The sequence below is a fragment of the Suncus etruscus genome, chromosome X (genome assembly GCF_024139225.1).
Source record: "Suncus etruscus isolate mSunEtr1 chromosome X, mSunEtr1.pri.cur, whole genome shotgun sequence".
In the NCBI taxonomy this organism is placed as follows: domain Eukaryota; kingdom Metazoa; phylum Chordata; class Mammalia; order Eulipotyphla; family Soricidae; genus Suncus; species Suncus etruscus.
The window spans coordinates 3,790,989-3,812,247 of NC_064868.1; the positions used below are offsets into that span (position 1 = coordinate 3,790,989).

At 40.4% G+C, this 21,259-nt stretch overlaps 1 protein-coding gene across 2 annotated transcripts in view; it reads right to left on the reverse strand.

Moving 5' to 3' along the window:
- The window catches only part of PHEX (phosphate regulating endopeptidase X-linked), a 235,341-nt gene that overhangs the window by 32,906 nt on the left and 181,176 nt on the right, over window positions 1-21,259 (reverse strand). For both annotated transcript variants that reach the window (XM_049767418.1, XM_049767420.1), the window contains exon 15: window positions 19,531-19,589. In XM_049767418.1, coding sequence (XP_049623375.1) covers window positions 19,531-19,589 — 59 coding nt within the window. The remainder of the gene's footprint in view (window positions 1-19,530; window positions 19,590-21,259) is intronic.

Consider the following 21,259-nt stretch of genomic DNA (forward strand, 5'->3'; position numbering starts at 1 on the left):
ATGGAGAAATGAAACTCCCCTAAATAGTCAAAAATTCTGAGGAAAAAAGATGAGTCAAATAAGTCAGAAACAGGGGCCGGTGAGGTGGCGCTAGAGGTAAGGTGTCTGCCTTGGAAGCGCTAGGCAAGGAAGGACCATGTTCGATTCCCCGGCATTCCATATGGTCCCCCCACCCAAGCCAGGGGCAATTTCTGAGCGCTTAGCCAGGAGTAACCCCTGAGCATCAAACGGGTGTGGCCCGAAAAAAAAAATAAGTCAGAAACAAATGAAGAGGTACAAAGAGATACAATCTCATATGTGGGCCTTAAACATATACAGTAAGATAGCAACAACGGGCCAAAAGCAACATAACAGGACAATTGATCCACACAATTTAGTTTCTGGTGAAAGGGAAAGGCATCAGTGTCTTTGGGAAAGAGGGGTGGGTCCACTGGGGATGAGCAGGTATTGAAATTATGTTAATAAGAAGGAGATGCTCAAGAGTAATACCTGGTTCTGCACTTAAGATTTACTCCTGGCACTGCTTGGGAGACCCTATATATTCTGTCAAGCCCTCCAAGGAGTGTTCCCTGAGCACAGAGCCAGGAGTAAGCCCTGAGCACATCTGGGTGTGGCCTAAAAGTTTAAAAAAAATCCCTTGGGGAATTTTTTTTAAAGCTACCCTTATATAAATTCCTGCACCAGACCTATTAAACTACATTGTCTGGAGTAGAACCCTAAACATTTAATGTATTTTAAAATCTACCCCAGGGAATTCTAATTTGAAAACAGGTTCAGAACTCCAGGTTTGTAAAAAGAAGTAATTGCTAGTAGTTATCTGATGTGTAAATCTACTTCTCAGGCGCTCTCAGCTGTTCAACACCAAGCCTAATAACAACATTTTTATTACCACTTACAGATCCCACTTCCAAAACTGAACTTTAAATTAAATCTTGTAAATTATGACTAGTTTTAATTCTAACTGCCTTTAAAAAATCTAGAATGAATGTTCACTCTAAGCAAGAATAAGTGTTACATGTTATTCAGGATTAGTTCTTGTATTCAGATAAGCCAGATCCCATTCTTCTAGAATCTAGGGGCCATCATTTAGGACATAGAAACCACTACAATTACAAAGCACTTTTGGTTATACATTTTGCTGTAAAGGGAGTTCATTGTCATCACTGTTAAGATTAATAGTGGCTTTTTTTTTAATTTGGCTTCTTGCAATGGGTTGGTGAATGCCAACTGTCCCCTTTCCAGAAAGTGTCAAATTCTAGCAGCTGTGACTCATGCCAAGGAATTCAGCAAGATGCCTTAGCCATCTGCTGGCTTCCTGCTTGTAACCTCCTGCCACTCTATCAACATAGAACTGACAAGCCGAAAGCAGTTTCTAAAATCTGCCCTCCATCTTGAAACCTTCTTTCATGCTCTTTCTAGTCCTTTTCTGCCATGATCACCTTTTATATTACAGCTTAGAAACATGGTTACAATTGTAATAACATTTTAAATTCTGATATACAGTTATGACATCATGATTCTCCACCACTCTCTTACAAAAAACAATTATAGTTTCTGTTATCTGTTTTTGTAGTGCTGATATTTGTCATTTGGGGTACATATTTACCTTACCTCACTACCATCAAAAATGTCCAAGATCCTCCACTAATGTGTTACTTCCGGTCCACAATATTATTCCCCCTGCCTACTAACTATAATTAGTTTTGCAATCCAGTCGCCAGGGCTGGTTATCAGTTGATACCGTTTGTACCTTTATTTTGCTTCTCTGTATACAGTAGATGAGTGTAGTCATTGGCATGTGCCCTTCCTTTAGCCTATTTCACTCAGCATAATGCCCTCCAGTCCCAAACATAGTTCAGCAGACTGCATGATTTGTTATTGTGGCTGCATAATATTCCAGTGTGTATATATGCCACAGCATTTTTGCCCATCTGTTTGTTGTTGGTCATTTGGGTTGTTACCATAGTCTGACTATTATACTAAGTGCTGCAGTAAGATAAAGATGTGTGTGTGTGTATATGTGTGTGTGTGTGTGTTGGGGAAACTGAATAACCAAATATATGTCCATATTGCATACCATACACAAAAGTCAAATTCAAACTGGATTGAAGACCTTGAGATGAAACCAGAATCAAGGAAATCCACTAAGAAAAATAGAAGAAATATCCAAGTTCTAAGCCTGAAAGTTGTTTCCAACAATTCTATTCCATTGGCAAAGAAATCTAATGGGACTCAATCAAGTTTAACATTTTTATGTGACAAAACAAACTCTGTTAATATTTAAAAAGACACACTCTACCATGTAGAATATATTTGCATACAACATATCAGATAAAAGACTAATATCTCAAATCTATATAGTATACACAAAACACAGCAATAAAGAACCCAATAACCTTATTAAAAAACTGGGGAGAAGTGATGAACAAACAACTCCACCAGAAAGAACTATAATTGCCAATAAGTCTATAAATGGTGCTTATTATTGGAAAGTACAAACAAAAATGATAATGAGATATCATCTTACACCAGTAAAAATGGTAATATATTAGGCACATGGAAAAATATCAAGGTTGGTGGGGTGTGGTGAAAAACGTATCCCCATGCACTGTTAATGAGAATGTCAGATTCAACACTGTTGGAACACAGTGTGGAGAGTTCTTTAAAAAATTGAAATAGGACATGAGAATGATAGTACAGTATATAGGGAGTTTCTTTAACCTAGGGCCAACCTAGGTTTAATCCCAGGCATCCCAAAGCACCGCCAAAAAATTTCTAAATAAAGAGCCAGGAAAAATCTCTAGGAATTGCCAGGTGTGACCCCAAAACAAATAAAGCAAAAACAGAGCTCACATCTGACCCAATAATGTCATAATTGTCTTTAGGATGAAACCAGGAGAGTGGCCTGTTCTTTTCCAGAGCACCTAACCATTACTAGTTGCCTGGGACTGAAAAGACGCCCAGGATGCCGAATTTTCAGTGCTAAGACTGAAATCACTACAGACATACCAAGGACAAGTCAACCCTGCATTTATCCAACCAACTTGAACCTCTTGTTTAAAAAAAACTTTAAGACAACAGATAACTAAAATCTTGTTAAAATATAAATTCCTAGAGGCCAGAGAGATAGCAGAATGGTAGGGCATTTGCTTTGCAAGCAGCCAATCCAGGACAGAGCTGGGTTCAATTCCTGGCATCCTATATGGTCCCCTGAGCCTCCCAGGAGCGATTTCTGAGCGCAAAGCCAGGAGTAACCCGAGTACACCGGGTGTGACCCAAAAAACAATGTACATGCATATGTATACGTATATGTGCATGTATGCACATGTGTATGTGCACGTATGTGTATATGCATGTACATGCACACGTCTCTATGTGTATGCATACGTGCCTGTATATGTGCATGTGTGTGCATGTACACGTGCACATACACATGCATATGTACACGCACATGTGCGCATATGCATTGCACACGCACGTATGTGTCGCTATGTGCACGCATGTGTGCATGCACACGGACATGTAGGTGTGTGTGCATGCACATGTGTGCGTGCACGCACATGTATGCGCACATGCATGCGCACGCACACATATGTGTACACGCACGTGCGTGTCTGTGTGCCTTTATATGTGTGTCTGTGAGTACATGCACATGTGCATGTGTACGTGCATATGTGTGCGTGTATGTGCATGTGTGTGCGTGCATGCATATGTCTGCATGCATGTGTATGCGCCTCACAAGTGCATATGCATGTACATGCATGTGTGTATGTAAACATACCGTACATGTGTGTATGCACACTCATGCGTGCATGTGTGTGCATGCATGCGCATATGTGCATGCATGTGCACATGTGTGTATGTGCATGCATATGAATATGTGCATGTTTGCACATGTGCATGTGCATGCACGTGCGTATGTGCACGTGCACTTACATGTCTGTATGTACACGCATATGTGCCTACACACGTGCATGTACACGCACATGCAGATGCACATGCACACATGCATGTGCATGTACACATATGCGCCTGTATGTGCGGTTCTGTGTGCCTTTACATGTGTGCGCGAGTACATGCACATGTGCATGTGTACCTGCATGCAAGTGTGTGCGTGCATGTGCATGTGCATGTGTGCACGCATCATGCATATGTCTGCATGTGTGCACATTCCCCTCATAAGTGCATGTACATGCACATGCATGTATGCATGTATACGCACCTTACATGTGTATCATTTGCATGTGTGTTCATGCGTGCATGTGTGTGCGTGCATGTGCATGCGTGCATACACGCACATGTATGTGCAAGTTCATGTATGTGTGCACATGTGTGTCTGTGTGCTTATCCGTGTGCATTTCTATGTGTGTGCGATCTATGCACATGTGCATGCGCATGTACATGCATGTGTGTGTGCACGCACATGCATGTCTACATGTGTGTGCCTCATAGGTGCATGCATGTGTGTATGTGTGCACACCATGCATGTGTATGTGCATGGACATTCATTCGTGCATGTGTGTACGTGTGTGCGTGCACATGCATGTAGATGCGCATGTGTGGGTGTGTGTGCATGTATGTGCATATGTGTGTGCATGCATGCACATGTGTGTTTGTATGCGTGCGCATATGCATGCACATGCACATGTCTATATGTGCGTGAATGCGTGCACGTGCATGCACATACATATGTGCATGTGCATGCACACGTACACCTACGTGTGTTTATGTGCGTGAGCGCGCCCATGTATGCATCTCTGTGTGCATGTGTGTGCATGTACACGGATGCGTGCACGTGCGTGTGCACGCACATGCATGTGTGCATGCATCCGCGTGTGCGCGCGTGTGTCTGTATGTGTGTCTGTGTTCCTTTATGTGTGTGCGAGTACATGCACATGTGAATCTGTGTACATGCATGTGTATGCGCGTGCATTTCATTCATGAGTCTGCATGCGTGTATGTGTGCCTCGTCAGTGCACGTACATGTATATGCATGTGTATGTGCGCCTTACGTGTGTGTGCACATTCATGTGTGCATGTATGTGCATGCATGTGCACGTGTGTGTATGCATGCACATGCATATGCGTGTACATGTATATGTGTAAGTGTGTGTTGATGTACCTGTGCATGTGTATGCACACACATGCACGTACTCTCACAGGTGCGCGCACGCATGCATGTGCATGCATATGCACATGCACATACGCATGCACATGAACTTGAACATGCACATATACATGTACATTCTCATGCACATGCACATATACACACAGAAATGTGCACGTGCACATATAGGCACATACACACATGCATGCACGTTCACATGCAAATGCACATCTACACGTACATTCACAAGCGTACATATTTACATGAATGTGTACGTGTATGTGTGCGTACGTGAAGGCAAACAGCGCACACACATATGCATGTGCATGCACCTGTATGTGTGTGCAAGTGCATGCATGTGTGTACGTGCATGTGTGTGTGCATACATGCGCGTGCATTCACATGTGCATGTGTGTGCATATGCGTATGTGTGTATGCGTACACGTGCTTGTACATGCATGTCTGTGTGTGTCTATGTGTGTATGCATGTGCGTGTGTGCATGCATGTGGTGCGTATATGTGTGTGGATGCATATGTGTGCGTGTGTATGTTCTTGTGTGCATTTATGTGTGCTGCATTGTTCATACGTGCATGTTCATGTGTGTATGTGTATGCGTACATGAACGTGTGTACGCATGCATATGTGCGTGTGCGTGCATGTGTACGCATATGTGCATGTGCATGTGTGTGCATGTACATGAGTGTGTACGTGTGCAGTGCATGTGCATGCATGCGTGTACGTACGTGCATGTGTGTATATGTGCAGGGCATGTGCATGCGTATGCCTATGTGTGCGTATACATGTGTATCCGTGTGCATGCACATCCATATGTGTGTGCATGTGTATGTGTATCTGCAAGTAAGTGTGTGCATGTACATTTGTGTATGCGTATGCATGCGTGCACGTGCATGTCCATGCATATGTACATGTAACCATGCGTGTGTGTGCATTCATATGCGTGTGTGCATGTGTGCTGCATGTGTTCGTGTACATGTGCATGTTCATGTGTGTATGCGTGTGTACATGGATGTCTATGTGTGCATGCATGTGTGCGTGCGTGTGCATGCATGTGTGCATATGCGCACATGTATGCACACATGTTCGTCTGTACGTGCATATGCATGCACGTGCATGTGCGTGTGTGTGCATGTACGTGTGCGCGTGTATGTATGTTGCGTATATGCATGCATGTGTGCGTGCGAATGCATATGCCTGTGCATACATGTGTGTGCATGTACCCGTATGTGTGCATGCATATGTGCATGTGTACTTGCATGTGTATGTGTTTGCGCGTGCATGTGCGTGTGTATGCACACATGTGTGTGCGTGTATGTGTACATGTGCATGTATGTGTGTGCATTCATATGATGTGCATGTGTATGTGCATGTGTGTGCATACATGTGGTGTGTGTGTCTGCATGCGTTTGTGCATGTGTGCTGCGTGTGTTTATATGTGCATGTTCATGTGTATGTGTGCATGAATGTGTGTGTGCATGTGCGTGTATGCGAATGTACATGTGCATGTGGTTGCATATACGTGTGCATATGCATGTTCATGCATGTGTGCATGTGCATGTGTGTGCATGTACACGTATGTGCGCGTGTGCACATGCGTGTGCATTTGTGTGTGTGTATGTGCGTATGCGTGTATGTGTGTGCATGTGTGCGTATGTGCATCTGCGCATATGTGCACGTACATGCATGTCTATGTGTGTGCATTTTTATGTATGTATGTGCGCATGTGCTTGTGCGTATGTGTGTACATGTGCCTGTATGTGTGTGCATGTGTGTGCATGTGTGTGCATGTGTGTGCATGTGTGTGCATGCATGCGATGTGTGTATATATGTGCATGTATATGTGTGCGTATGTGTCTGTGTGTGTACATGCATGTATGTGTGCTGCATTTGTTTGTGTATGTGTGCATGTTCATGTGTGTGCATGTGCATATGGATGTGTATGTGTGTATGTGTGTATGCGTGTATTTGCACGTGTATGTGCATGTGCATGCATGTGTGTAGGTACGTGCCTGTATGTGTACGTGCTACATGAATGTGCATGTGTACGTTCATGTGTGTGCACATATATGCATTGTGTGCACATGAAGATGTGTGTGCGTGCATGTGCGTTCATGTGCGTGCATGTGTGTGCATGTGTGTATGTACATCTATGCATGCATGTGTGCTGAATGTGTGCGCATGCGTGTGCATTTCCATGTGTGTTTGTGTGCACGTGCGTGTATGTGTGTGCGTGTGTGTGCATGTGCATGTATCTGTGTGTATGTATATGCTTGTGCACGTGTGTGCATGTGCGCTGCATTTGTTTGTGTATATGTGCATGTTCATGTGTGTGCATGTGTACATGAATGCGTATGTATCTGTGTATGTGTGTATACGTGTGTGCGCACGTATATGTGCATGTGCATGCATGTGTGCAAATATGTGCATTTGTGTGTATATGTACGCATGCATGTGCATGTGTGTGCATGCATGTGCGTGTGTGTCGCATGTGTGCACATGTACATGTTTGTGCGTGCATGTGTGTGCATGCGAGTGTGTATGTGCGTGTATGTGTGCTGCATATGTATGCATGTGTGCATGTTCATGTGTGTATGTATGTGTGCATGTACACGCATATGTGTATGTATATGTGTGCATGCATGTGCATGTGCACGTATATGTGTGTGCATGTGTGTGCAGCATTTGTTTGTGTATGTGTGCATGTTCATGTGTGTGTGCATGTGTAGGTGAATGTGTGTGCGTATACGTGTATGTGCACGTATATGTGCATGTGCGTGCATGTGTGGATACGTGCATGCATATGTGTATGTGCACATACATGTGTATGTGCATGTGTGCACGTGTGTGTATTGTGTGTGCACATGAACACGTATGTGTGCGTGTGTGTGTGCATGTGGGTGCGTATGTGTATGTGCGTATGTATGTGTGCTGCATATGTATGTGTGCGTGTTCATGTGTGTATGTGTGCACGTACGTGTATGTATGTGTGCATGTATGTGCATGTACGTGCATGTGCATGTGTATGTCTGTGTGTATGTTTATGTAGTATACGTATATGTGTATATTGCTAGGCCCAGTCCCAGAATATCTGATTCAAGGGATAAGAGATAGGACAAGATAAATCCCATTGTCACAAGTAATTTCAATGCTGCTGATCCACAAACCACACTCTGAGAACCAGTGCTATAACCTAGCAACTGGCCCTTCACTCACTCCGAAGTTCAGAATCTCATACTCCACTAATAGTGCAACAAAACATTTCTTCAATGAGTGAAGTAGTGTCCTTCATATTTAAAACTGACCCTAGAGTCAGCGATTTCAGTTCACTTCTGAGAATGCAGGAGATATAAAAGAAATGCTTCTGTGGGGTCATTGTTCCACAGTTGGACCTGTGATCGTGGTTTCACGAATAAAAATGTAAGCCACAGCCAAAAACACAGTCACTATATTCAAACCGGGCTAGATTCATAGTCACACTCTTTTCTCAAATGAGATGTGAATCATGCCACCAGCACCTACAGCAGAAAGCTGGCCATCTCAGAATGAGAGGGTGGGCCAAGCCCCCACCCTGTTGAAGCTATGCTTGCTGTCTCCATCATCCAGAATCAGCATTTTCTTGATATCCCTGCCTCATCTGCGACCATCTATGATTCCCTACAGTGACACCTTTCTGATCTCACTTCAAATACGCCATTTAGGGGGTATAGTTGTGTGGTAAAGCATTTGACTGTAAATATGCCTTTGGGAGGACTGATGATAAAGACCAGGGCTTTCTGGAACAATTGTAGGCACCCTTTTCCCATGTATCTTCCTTTTTCCAGAAAGCCTGGCAGCTGAGTGCATGCCCCTACAAAGCATAATATCAGTCATAGTGCTTTGAGTTTCTGGAGAACTTAATTTGTTTGATGCTGTAATCCCTAAAGGAACATCCCCAAATTAACAGAATGGGCAGCTAACAACAAGAGCTTACTAAACCATCTGCTATTGTATTAATGATTTCATTGCAGATACATAATTTTCATAAATGTGCTTGCTACTGGACTTTTTTCTTTTTTCTTTTTCTCTTTTTTTTTCTTTTTTCTTTTTTCTCTTCCATATTCAGTTTTCTTTTTTTTTTTTTTTTTTTTTTTTGGTTTTTGGGCCACACCCTGTGATGCTCAGGGGTTACTCCTGGCTATGCGCTCAGAAGTTGCTCCTGGCTTCTTGGGGGACCATATGGGACGCCGGGGGATCAAACCGTGATCCGTCCTAGGCTAGCGCAGGCACCTTACCTCCAGCGCCACCGCCCGGCCCCCAGTTTTCTTTTTTTTCCAATAACTTTTCTTTCACTTATCTGAAACAAATGCATCATGATCACTATGTGATGCATCATCTTTAAATAAATATTTTAAAAAGAATGAGTATATTCCCCATTTCAATTAGATTAAAAAATTAAAACCTCACTTCCTTAAAAAGAAATACAAATGAACAAAAGACACAAAGAATGCTCCTCGTCACTAATCATCAGGGAGATACAAATCAAAACAACAATGAGGTATCATCTCACACCACAGAGACTGGCACACATCACAAAGACCAAGAACAATCAGTGCTGATGAGGATGTGAAAAGAAAGAAACACTACTAATTCACTGCTGGTGGGAATGCCATCTAGTCCAGTCTTTATGGAAAACAATATGGAGATTCCTCTAAAGACTGGAACTGGAGCTCCCATATAATCCACTTCTAAGGATTATACCCTAGGAACACAAAAATACAATTCAAAAATCCCTATCTTCATGGCAACACTATTTACAATAGCCAGACTCTGGAAACAACCAAGATGCCCTTCAACAGATGAATGGCTCAACCAACTGTGGTACATATACACAATGGAATATGATGCAGCTGTCAGGAGAGATGAAGTCATGAAATTGTCTTATACGTGGATGTACATGGAATCTATTATGCTGAGTGAAATAAGTCAGAGGGAGAGAGAATAGTCTTACTGATCTATGTGTTTTAAGAAAAATTAAGGACATTATTATAATAATGCCCAGAGACAATAAATATGAGGGCTGGAAGGACTGGCTCACAATGTGAAGCTCACCACAAAGAGTGGTGGTACAGTTAGGGAAATAATTACACTAACAACTATCATGGCAATCTTAATGAATGAGAGAAGTAGAATGCCTGTCTCAAATACAGGCAAGGGTTGGGGAGGAAGGAGGGGAACATTGGTGGTGGGAATGTTGCGTTGGTGAAGTGGGGTGTTCTGCTTATGAGTGAAACCCAACTACAATCATGCTTGTAATAATGCTACTTAAAAATTTTACATATTAAAAAAAAGAAAGAATAAAAAAATAACAGCACTGTTAGATAATCAAAAGTTTAAAAAAAACCTGGTCTCTCTATTCATCTCTTCCAATGGACTCTTTAAGATACATAACTTTATAAAGGAAATAGTCATCTAGTTTTTCTTTTTTGTTGTTGTTTTGGGGCCACACCTGGCAGCACTCAGGGGTTACTCCTGGCTCTACGCTCAGAAATTGCTTCTGGCAGGCTCGGGAACCATATGGGATGCCAGGAAGCAAACCACTGTCCTTCTGAGTGCAAGGCAAATGCCCTACCTACAGGCTCCTCATCTAGTTTTTCATTAAAACAACTTAGTGCCACTTTTCTCAAGAAAAATGAGGTAATATAGATTTTTAACCACATTAAACTCTTAGGGAACAGGGATGTGGCTCAGTGTTAGACAACATGTTTCACATGTATGAGGTTCTGTATTGAATCCTCAGCACCACCAGCTAAGCTTTTAAATTAGGCCTGCAGGATCAGGGATGTGGTTCATTATTAATGTGCCTGCTTTGCATAAATGAGGTCTGGATTTGATCTCTGGAATTGTAGAAAATGTAAAGCAAAACCTAGGGTGTCTAGAGGCCAGGGAGTTCATATAGGGGTTAAGGTGCTTGCCTTGCATGTAACTAACCCTGATTTCAACCCAGGTTTCACATATGATCCCTCAAGCACTGCCAGGAGTGACTCCTGAGCACTCAGACAGGAGTAAGATCTGACTGCAGCTAGCCCACTTCCCTCCAAAAAAAGACAGAAAAAAGCCTAGAGCATCTACAGACTAAATTGAGCATAAAATTTGACTCATTAATTTTCCACATCTAGGAATTTAAGCTAAAGAAATACTCTCTGATAAACACAAAGACCTACTCACAAGATGTATCAGAGATTTTCTGTAAAAATGAAAACACCTGTTTTCATTGTATGCTGTCAGAAAACTATTTAAAAATATTTCAATAAAATACCAGCCATGCTCACTTCTATAAAGCAATAAATTTTAAAAGCTGTGTGTGGCACAATGGGAAAAGTAAAATAATCCAGAGGAATAAGAACAAGCACAAGCTAATTTTACTCATCTGTGCTATATAGGGAAACATAACAAGGGTATAGACAGCATCAGTTGTTACCCAGGAGACCAGAGCACTATACTGAGAAAAGCAGGGTGCAGGGAATGAGTAGGCAGGGGTAAAGATAAGGTGAAGTGGAGGTGACCAAGATTCATGGTTGGAGCATCTTGAATATTTTGTTGGTGACTGTTTACACCAAAACCACAATGTCAACAGTATTGTCAATATATAACCTAAAATATCATAAATGTTTAAAATAAAATATAGTAAAAATATTTAGTTATTATGTAAATTGGTTTTTCACATCAAGAATTTAGGTCTTCCTTATAGTGTTCATGTGGTATCATTTTAAGCAAGGCAGATATTTAAAAAAATTTAAGTCAGAATGATTGAGTTACTAAAACATATGTACTCTCAATTCTTTAAAACTGTGTGTAGATAGGACAGGGGAGATCATTTAAAAGGCTGGCATACTTGCTTGCATGCAGAAGCCTCAGGTTCATCTCTCACACCATATGTTCATTGGAGCACCAAGCCACAAGTAGCCCCTGTGGATGTGTTTGGGTGTGACCCAAAAACAAAGCAATCTATAGTTAATTATAAATTAAATGAGCATTCAATAGAATTATATTGGGTGCCCATTATTTTTACATTTTATTACTCGTATTATTGTTTTGTTTTTTGGGTCACATCCAGGAATGCTCCAGTGTTACTCTGCATTCAGAAATCACTATTAGCACACTTAAGGGAACATACAGGATGCTGGAAATTGAACCCAGATTGGCTGCATGGAAGGCCTACATGCTGACTATCACTCTGGCCCATGGGTGACCATTTTTAAATAAAATTTTAATAATGTTTTTAGCTTTTCTGAAAGAGTTGTAAGAGCCTTCCAAAACTTGCAAAGTGCTTCATTTGGCAATTTTGCAGTTTCTGATTGTTTGCTCATGATTCAACGTTGTCTCAGTAAGACTTGAAAATTTTTTGAGTAAAATCTGTGAAGTAAAACATCTGTGGTGACTACCTCCAAAAATTCTATTCTTTAAGTGGGAGAAGGGACATATAGGATAGACTCTGGGAACATTGGTGGAAGGAAGTTGACACTGGTGGTGGGATTGGTTCTGAAACATTGTATGGGGCCCGGAGAGATAACACAGCGGCATTTGCCTTGCAAGCAGTCGATCCAGGACCAAAGGTGGTTGGTTGGTTCAAATCCCGGTGTCCCATAGGGTCCCCCGTGCCTGCCAGGAGCTATTTCTGAGCAGATAGCCAGGAGTAACCCCTGAGCACCTCCGGGTGTGGCCCAAAAACCAAAAAAAAAAAAAAAAAACCCTGAAACATTGTATGTTTCAAAACTCAACTATGAGTAACCTTGTAACTCACAATGCTTTAAATAAAACTTAAATTTAAATGAATAAATAAATAGGGGACAAAAACCTCTTGTCCTTACTTTTTGAGTGTTCACATGATGTGGTAGGCTGAGTTGCCCTACAAGGATCAGAGAGAATGTCATGATTCTTTAAAGAATTCTAGATGATGGAACGTTTGCATGATGTGATCACTTAAGTTTCCTTTTAGCTCCCAAACTATGGAAGATTATTCCCAAATACCCTCAAATAGTGTCAAATGGCTTCAAGGAGTTCATTCTACTAACTTCCAGTAGAGGCTCAGGTGAGTCATTGCTTTACATGGCTTCCATTTATGCTTTTCAACTGAGTTGAACAACCTATGAGAAATTACCCAACTTCAAAGTTTTTCCTTAACAGTAAAACAAATCTATGTTTAATTTTAGAATTAATTCTATAGTTTTATTCCAACGTAAGCCCAGCCTCTGGAAACAAGCTTATCTTGTTTAACAGATATCAATGCTTAAATTGGGACAATCAAATCCCTTGAGTCTAATAGGAAACAATTCTACAAAATCAACCATTTTAGACCCGAGGCATTGCTTGTTTCTCAGTCAAGGTTTTATTTGACTTAAAATATATTTGAATAAGATTTGAGATACATAAAGATAAAAATAGAGCACTGAAATGAGGCATCTTGCAGACGCACATCAATCTTGAATACATGAAAATTTATTCTAAAAACTATCATTATCAGTCAAAATTAAAAGAAAATGAAAGATGTTCAAACTGTATTCTTCCTGTCACTGATCAAGCCAACTAATTAGAAGAAAAGTAGTTTGGAAGCTTTGTGAAAACAAACTTCAAGGTTCCATGTATCCACCCCATAATCTCCAACTGACTCCCTACCGGGGATCTGCAAACTAGAGACCATGCACAGAGTTTCAGCAAAACAGATTCAAACTCATTTGTTTAGAAACTATTTGTAACTACAAGAGCAAAGTTGAAATACTATCTTAAATATAAATAAACAAACAAAAATAGCAAAGTTGAGAATGTTTGCAAACATAAAACAAATACTATTGGGTCCTTCATAGAAAAGGATTATTGATCACTGTATTACACATCAGGAGACTAGACTAGAACTAAAATTTATTAGCCTCAAGTCTATGCAAGATATATGCTGCTCCAAAAGTTGTTAGTAGGGAAAGGAGATATTTCTTCTTTATGTTGATGTATCAAGTTTCTTATAGTTAAGGAGCCAGTCCCATACTAAAGCAGAGGGCATTTACCTTACATGTAGTCAACCAACTTTAATCCCTGGCACCGCATATTACCCCTGAGCATAGAGCTGGAGGTAAGTCCTGAGCACCGCTGTGTGTACCTCCCCCCAAAAAGAACAAAAATAATGTCCTACATGTTATCAAAACATTGTGAATGTTTATGCATCTCATCTGTGCAACAATTACCATATTTCTTGGGTCTCCTCCCAGACAATACCTCCAGAAGAGTAGCCATTACCTTAACCTTTTTAATGCTTTCTGATATGCACTCAGTATCGCTCATGGCTTACTCCTGGCTTTATGGTCAGGAGTGAACCCTTATAGTGCTTGGGGGACTGTATGTGGTGCTGGGATTGACTCAGGTTTGACTGTTTGCAAAAAGAAACCTGTGTCTTAATCCCTTTGAATTAATTTTTCTCTCTTAGATAACTTTGCTTCACTTGCCTGCTTCTGAACTGTGTGAATAGAAGACAGTCATATTTTTCTAGCATTACATTGATTTTATGCATTCATACTGTAGTTAGTATTCACATTGTAGCAGTCAGTTCTTCAATGCATCATGATATTTGTTTTTACAAGGAGATAACACCCCTTCACCAGTGCAACCTTTCCACCACCAATGCTGCACATCTCCCTCCTTCCCCATCCCCTGCCTATATTCGAGGCAGGCATTCTACTTCTCTCACTCATTAACATTGTCGTTATAGTTAGTGTAGTCATCTCTCTAACTACGCTCACCACTGTATGTGGTGAGCTTCACATCGAGAGCTAGTCCTTTCAGTCCTCATCTCTGTTGTCTCTAGGCATTATTAAGATAATGTATTTTGCTTCTCTTAAAACCCATAGATGAGTGAAACTATTCTGTGTCTATCTCTCTCCCTCTGACTTATTTCACTCAGCATAATAGATTCCATGGACATCCATGTATGGAAAAATTTTATGACTTCATCTCTCCTGATGGCTGAATAATATTCCATTGGGTATATGAACCACAGTTTCTTTAGGCATTCATCTGTTGAAGGGCATCTTGGTTGTTTCCAGAGTCTGGCTATTGTATATAGAGCTGCAATGAGTATAGATGTGAGGAAGGCATTTTTGTACATGTTTTTGTGTTCCTATGGTACATTCATAGGAGTGGTATAGCTGGATCATATGGGAGCTCCATTTCCAGTCTTTTGAGAAATCTCCATATTGTTTTCTATAAAGGCTGGACGAGAAGGCATTCCCAACAGCAATGGCAACACTTCTTAAATGTATAAAAATATTTTCTGAATTTATAAACTCTCTTGCTAGTAAAGGTTCCAAATATCCCCTCTAACATCTTCATATTCAACTGAGCCTGTGACAGGCATCTGACGGATTACCCCCACAGGTCAGTTGCAGATCGAAAACCCTGACATGGGTGAATATGTTCTTCAAATTCATCTTCTCTAAATCCTCCCTCAAAACCCCAAGGTCAGGGCACCTCAACATGGGATGGAGGAGAACAACAAGGTAAGGAAGAAGGCACACCCAGACCAAGGTCAAACATCACCATCAAGGTCTCCCACTGTGCTACTCTCTAGCTCGCCATAAGAATTAAGATTTCCATAAGCATAAAGCTAGATGAACACAAACTAGGCACCAAAAGCCTGCTTCTCTTTAACCACCTTATCAGTTCAAATATAATTAAATTCTGACAGCTTCTGCTTATGACTCTTCCTAGGCAGACTTAAATCATTATTATTTCCCACTGCACTATAGCTAAAGACATTGCTGCCCAGCTTGACAAGGGTAGAAAAATAAGAAGCCATAACCAGTCTGCAAAAATCTAACATTGAGACAGCCACAAATCACAGGGTCTCACAAAAATGCATAAATTTTCAAAATAAGAAATAAAATAAAATAAACCAATGTTTTCTATCTTTTTATTTTTTCTTCAAATTGCTAATTCATGCAAAAAAGGCTTAAGTGGTATAAATCAGAAAATGATAATGAAAACTGAATGAAATTCTCATAAGTCATTTTACTAAGTATAGTTATATATTAGATAGGAAACCCAATTAGACAGATGGTCACATGCTGTCAAAACCAACCCCTAATCAATAAAGATGTTCATTTTAGAAAATCACCTCCATTTTTCACTTCTTCAGTGAAGCAAAGAGAAGGCAGTTGGAGGGTGGGGGATTCCCAGGAAACCCAGTGGATAAATGTATAAGAAGGGTTTCCACCTGTCTTAATTTGTAGTCCAAAAAATCAGAAAAGAGAGAGGAAAAAAATGTCACCCAAAGGATTTCTTGTCATCTTGACTGGGAATGTAATTTATAAGGAAATCAAGCATTGGTCATTAAGAAAATAAAAACAGCTTGGATCTCTTAATTAAAATACTGCTTTCAAGTTGTTCATTTCGAATCCCCTGTGCTTATGAGCATTTGAGAAACCACTGCGTTATCCTGAAGTGGCTACTTCTTCAGTAAACCACTGGTAGAAACAGCTCTTTGAACCCAGGAAAAAGACTGAACCAGGGAACTTCTGGAAGAGAAATTAGTAGTAGGCACACTTAAACCCACAAAGGAGCAGCATGTGTTCAATGACATTGGAAAGGGAGTGTAGAGACATTGATGAAAAAAATCTATCTCAATGCCAGTTCTTTTTTTTTTTTTTTTTTTTTTTTTTTGGTTTTTGGTTTTTGGTCCACACTTGGTGATGCTCAGGGTTTACTCCTGGCTATGCGCTCTGAAATTGCCCCTGGCCTGGGGGACCATATGGGATGACCGGGTATCAAACCACAGTTCATTCTAGGTTAGCAACATGCAAGGCAAACGCGCTACCACTGAGCCACCGCTCCGGCCCCAATGTCAGTTCTTATTGAGAGTTGATCTATTAATAAATGGGTGAAAATTAACTCTACCAAAACAAGAAGGTCATGAAAATTAGTTAATAAAAATATTTCTCGGGGCCGGTGAGGTGGCGCTAGAGGTAAGGTGTCTGCCTTGCAAGTGCTAGCCAAGGAAGGACCTCAGTTTGATCCCCCGGCTTCCCATATGGTCCCCCCAAGCCAGGGGCAATTTCTGAGCGCTTAGCCAGGAGTAACCCCTGAGCATCAAACAGGTGTGGCCTAAAAACCAAAAAAATAAATAAATATTTCTGTACTTTGAGTTTCTCACTTTGCTGAGGCCTGCTATCGTTTGATATTTGAGTACTCTACAAGCTAACCATTCTACTTCTGGTATACATCTCAAAAACTTGCTTGAAGGGACAAGAATATTCAAAATAGCACTATTCTTAATAACATAAACCCATAGAAGCATGTAGGTCATCAATGGATAAGAATTGTATAAAAGTAACTTGAGGATATATACATGCAAATAAATATTATTCAGTAGTGAAAATGAGGGGAGACTCACTATCAAATCTGTTTGGATCAAAGTTCAACACTTTTTTTTGTTTATAAGTAACACCTGGAAATGCTCAGGGGTTACTCCTGGCTCTGCACTAGGAATTATTTTTGGAGATGCTCAAAAGAACAAGTAACAGATGCCAGAAATAAAATCCAGGTCTGTGGTGTGTAAGGCAAGCTCCCACCCACTGTACTTTCACTCTGGCCCCAAACCCAACACATATGGACTGAAAAGTATTTACTGAAAAGTATTTATGCAAAAAACTGCTTAGATATAAATGGCTTACGATTTAATTTTATTGAAACAAGAAAATGGAAAAATAGTATTCTCCTATGATGAGAAAAAGGAAAAATTGTTGGGGATTATGGACAAAACAAATAAAAAAAAAGAAAAGACAGGGCTGAAGAGATAGTACAGGGGTTAAGGTACATCTCTTGCATGCTACTAATTTTTTGTTTTGTTTTGTTTGGGTGGGTTGGGTCACACCAGCAGCTCTCGAGGGTTACTCCTGCCTCTATGCTCAGGAATTGCTCCTGGCAGGCTCGGGGGAACATATGAGATACCGGGATTTGAACCACCGACCTTCTGCATGCAAGGCAAATACCTTACCTCCATGCTATCTCTCTGGCCCCACATGCTACTAATTTTGGTTTGATACCTAGCACCACATAGCACCAGAGCACTGTCATTCTAGCCCTGAAGGTCCCAGAACACAATGGGATATGGCCCTATAGAACATCAAGCACCATCAGGTGACAATCCCTGGCACTACCATTCCTAAGAGCAGCACTGCTCCTTTGGGTCCTCACATGGAACTCCTGTCTGGATAGCAGAGAATTACCAGGAGGCCTTTCAGGTCTTGGAGTCCAGTTTAGAAAGCCAATAATTACACAAATAATGGTAAAAAGAAAAGTAGAACATTAAACATACCTCCATTGCATTTTTACTCTTTGGTATCTACCCAAGATAAATGAAACATGTTCTTTACACAAAAACTTGCATAACAATAAATGGCCAAACCAGAAAGCTCCAGACATTCCCCAAATGAAAACAACTCATTTGTCTTATATGTAAACAAAGAAATATTATTGACAAATAAAGATGCTGGTACATGCTACAATGTGGAAAAACAAGAAATAAAGTTAGGTTCAAAATATCTCATATTTTACGACTCTTTATAGAGAATGTTCAGAAAAGGCATCTATAGAGATAGAAAGCAGGTCAGTAGTTGCCTAGACCTGAAGGGATAAACAGAAAGTAAAATAAAACTGATAGATTTATTCTGGGGGCAATGAAAACCTTCAAAAAATAAATGACAGTGACAGTTGTACAACTTGGTAAATTTACCAATAATTATTAGTTTCCAATTCTAAATGGATGGCTTTTGTGATGAATAGATTATAATTCCATAAAAAATTTAATAATTCCCAAAAGGTCTGTTTGAGGACATTTGCCAGGGAAGCACATGATGGCCATGGGGATGCAAGAATAGTTTTAGTTTGTGCAGATATTGCCAAGTTGCTCTGCAAAGTGTAAAAATTTATATTTCTACCAGTCGTCACTTGGTACTGTCAAATATTTTATTTGGGTCTATGTGATCTTTAATAATTCTTTTAAATTTATTATGGCAGTTGTTATGAGATAAATATAAAGCCTGCAAATAAAAAGGCAAATGTTTGTGTCTTAGAGTTAATCAGAAAACTTTCAAGTTTTTCTCACATTTACCCTTAATATAAACATGCTCATTTTCATGCAAATGCCATGGTGGATTTATGTATCAGTTTATTTCTTTTAGCTAGTTGTTGACATATTATTTTCAAAAGACAAGAAGGAAGGGAGTAAGGAAAATGGGCATGGGAAAGAAGAAAATGTCCTTTACTACCAACCATTTCAGTGGCTGGGGAAGGAGGAACAAGGAATGTCATAATGTTAATCTGTCATGGAAAGTTTCTTCTATTGTGTAGCACTTTAACTGGAAGATAGAAGCTAGATACTCACGAATCTGGTTGGTAGAGGCACTGTAGAATGCATTGACAGTTGTTGGATTTGTAAACCACCTATAAAACAAGAAACGATTCCCAATGAGCAGTTACATTTTCCAGACAGGAGGGCAACAAGAACACACCAAACATGGTGGGATTTATTAGAATACAAGAACAACGATAATCTTTACATAGATTAGTAGACCATTTTCAGATGAAAGCAACTTAAAATCAGTTCAGCATAATGTATTAGAGACATTATTGGAAATCAAAGAGTTATTGCAAAAAACTAAAACCTAGAACTGAAGGCAGAGGAGGCAGGACACATGGCCTTACATTTAGCTGATCCAGATTGTGGTTGGGTTTCAGTCATATAAGAGGACATCCCCCCCCCCAATCACCAGTGCAACATTCCCATCACCAATGTCCCAAATCTCCCTCCTTCCCACCCAACCCCACCTGTACTCTAGACAGGCTTTCTATTTCCCTCATACATTCTCATTGTTAGGATAGTTCTCAATGTAGTTATTTCTGTAACTAAGCTCATTACTCTTTGTGGTGAGCTTCATGAGGTGAGCTGAAAATTCCAGCCCTCCTCTCTTTTGTCTTTAACAATTATTGCAAAAATGTCTTCCATTTCTCTTAAAACTCATAAATGAGTGAAACCATTCTGCGTCTTTCTCTCCCTCTACCTTATTTCACTCAGCATAATAGATTCCATGTACATCCATGTATAGGAAAATTTCATAACTTTGTCTCTCCTGACAGCTGCATAATATTCAATTGTGTATATGTACCACCGCTTCTTTAGCCATTCATCTGTTGAAGGGCATCTTGGTTGTTTCCAGAGTCTTGCTATGGTAAATAGTGCTGCAATGAATATAGGTGTAAGGAAGGGATTGTTGTATTGTATTTTTGTGTTCCTACGGTATATTCCTAGGAGTGGTATAGCTGGATCGTATGGGAGCTCGATTTCCAGTTTTTGAAGGAATCTCCATATCGCTTTCCAGAAAGGTTGAACTAGACAGCATTCCCAACAGCAGTGAGAGTTCCTTTCTCTCCACATCCCCACCAACACTGCTTATTCTCATTCTTTGTGATGTGCCAATCTCTGGGGTGTGAGGTGGTACCTCATAGTTGTTTTGATTTGCATCTCCCTGATGATTCGTGATGTGGAGCATTTTTTATGTGCCTTTTGGCCATTTGTATTCTTTCTTGAAGTGTCTGTCCATTTCTTCTCCCCATATTTAGATGGGATTAGATGTTTTTTCTTGTAAAGTTCTGTCAGTGCCCTGTATATTTTGGAGAATAGCCCCTTATCGGATGGGTAATGGGTGAATAGTTTTTCCCAATCAGTGGGTGGCTCTAGTATCCTGGGCACTAATTGCTTCGAGGTGCAGAAGCTTCTCAGCTTAATATATTCCGATCTGTTAATCTCTGCTTTCACTTTTATTTGGAGAGTGCAGTTTCCTCCTTGAAGATGCCTTTAGTCTCAATGTCATGGAGTGCTTTACATACACGTTGTTCTATATACCTTATGGTATCAGGTCTGATATCGAGGTCTTTAATCCATTTGGATTTTACCTTCATAAATGATGTTAGCTGGGGGTCTAAGTTCGCTTTTTTGCAAGTGGCTATCCAGTTGTGTCAACACCACTTGTTGAAGAGGCTTTCTTTGCTCCGTTTAGGATTTCTTCCTCCTTTATCAAAGATTAGGTGATTGTATGTCTGGGGAACATTCTCTG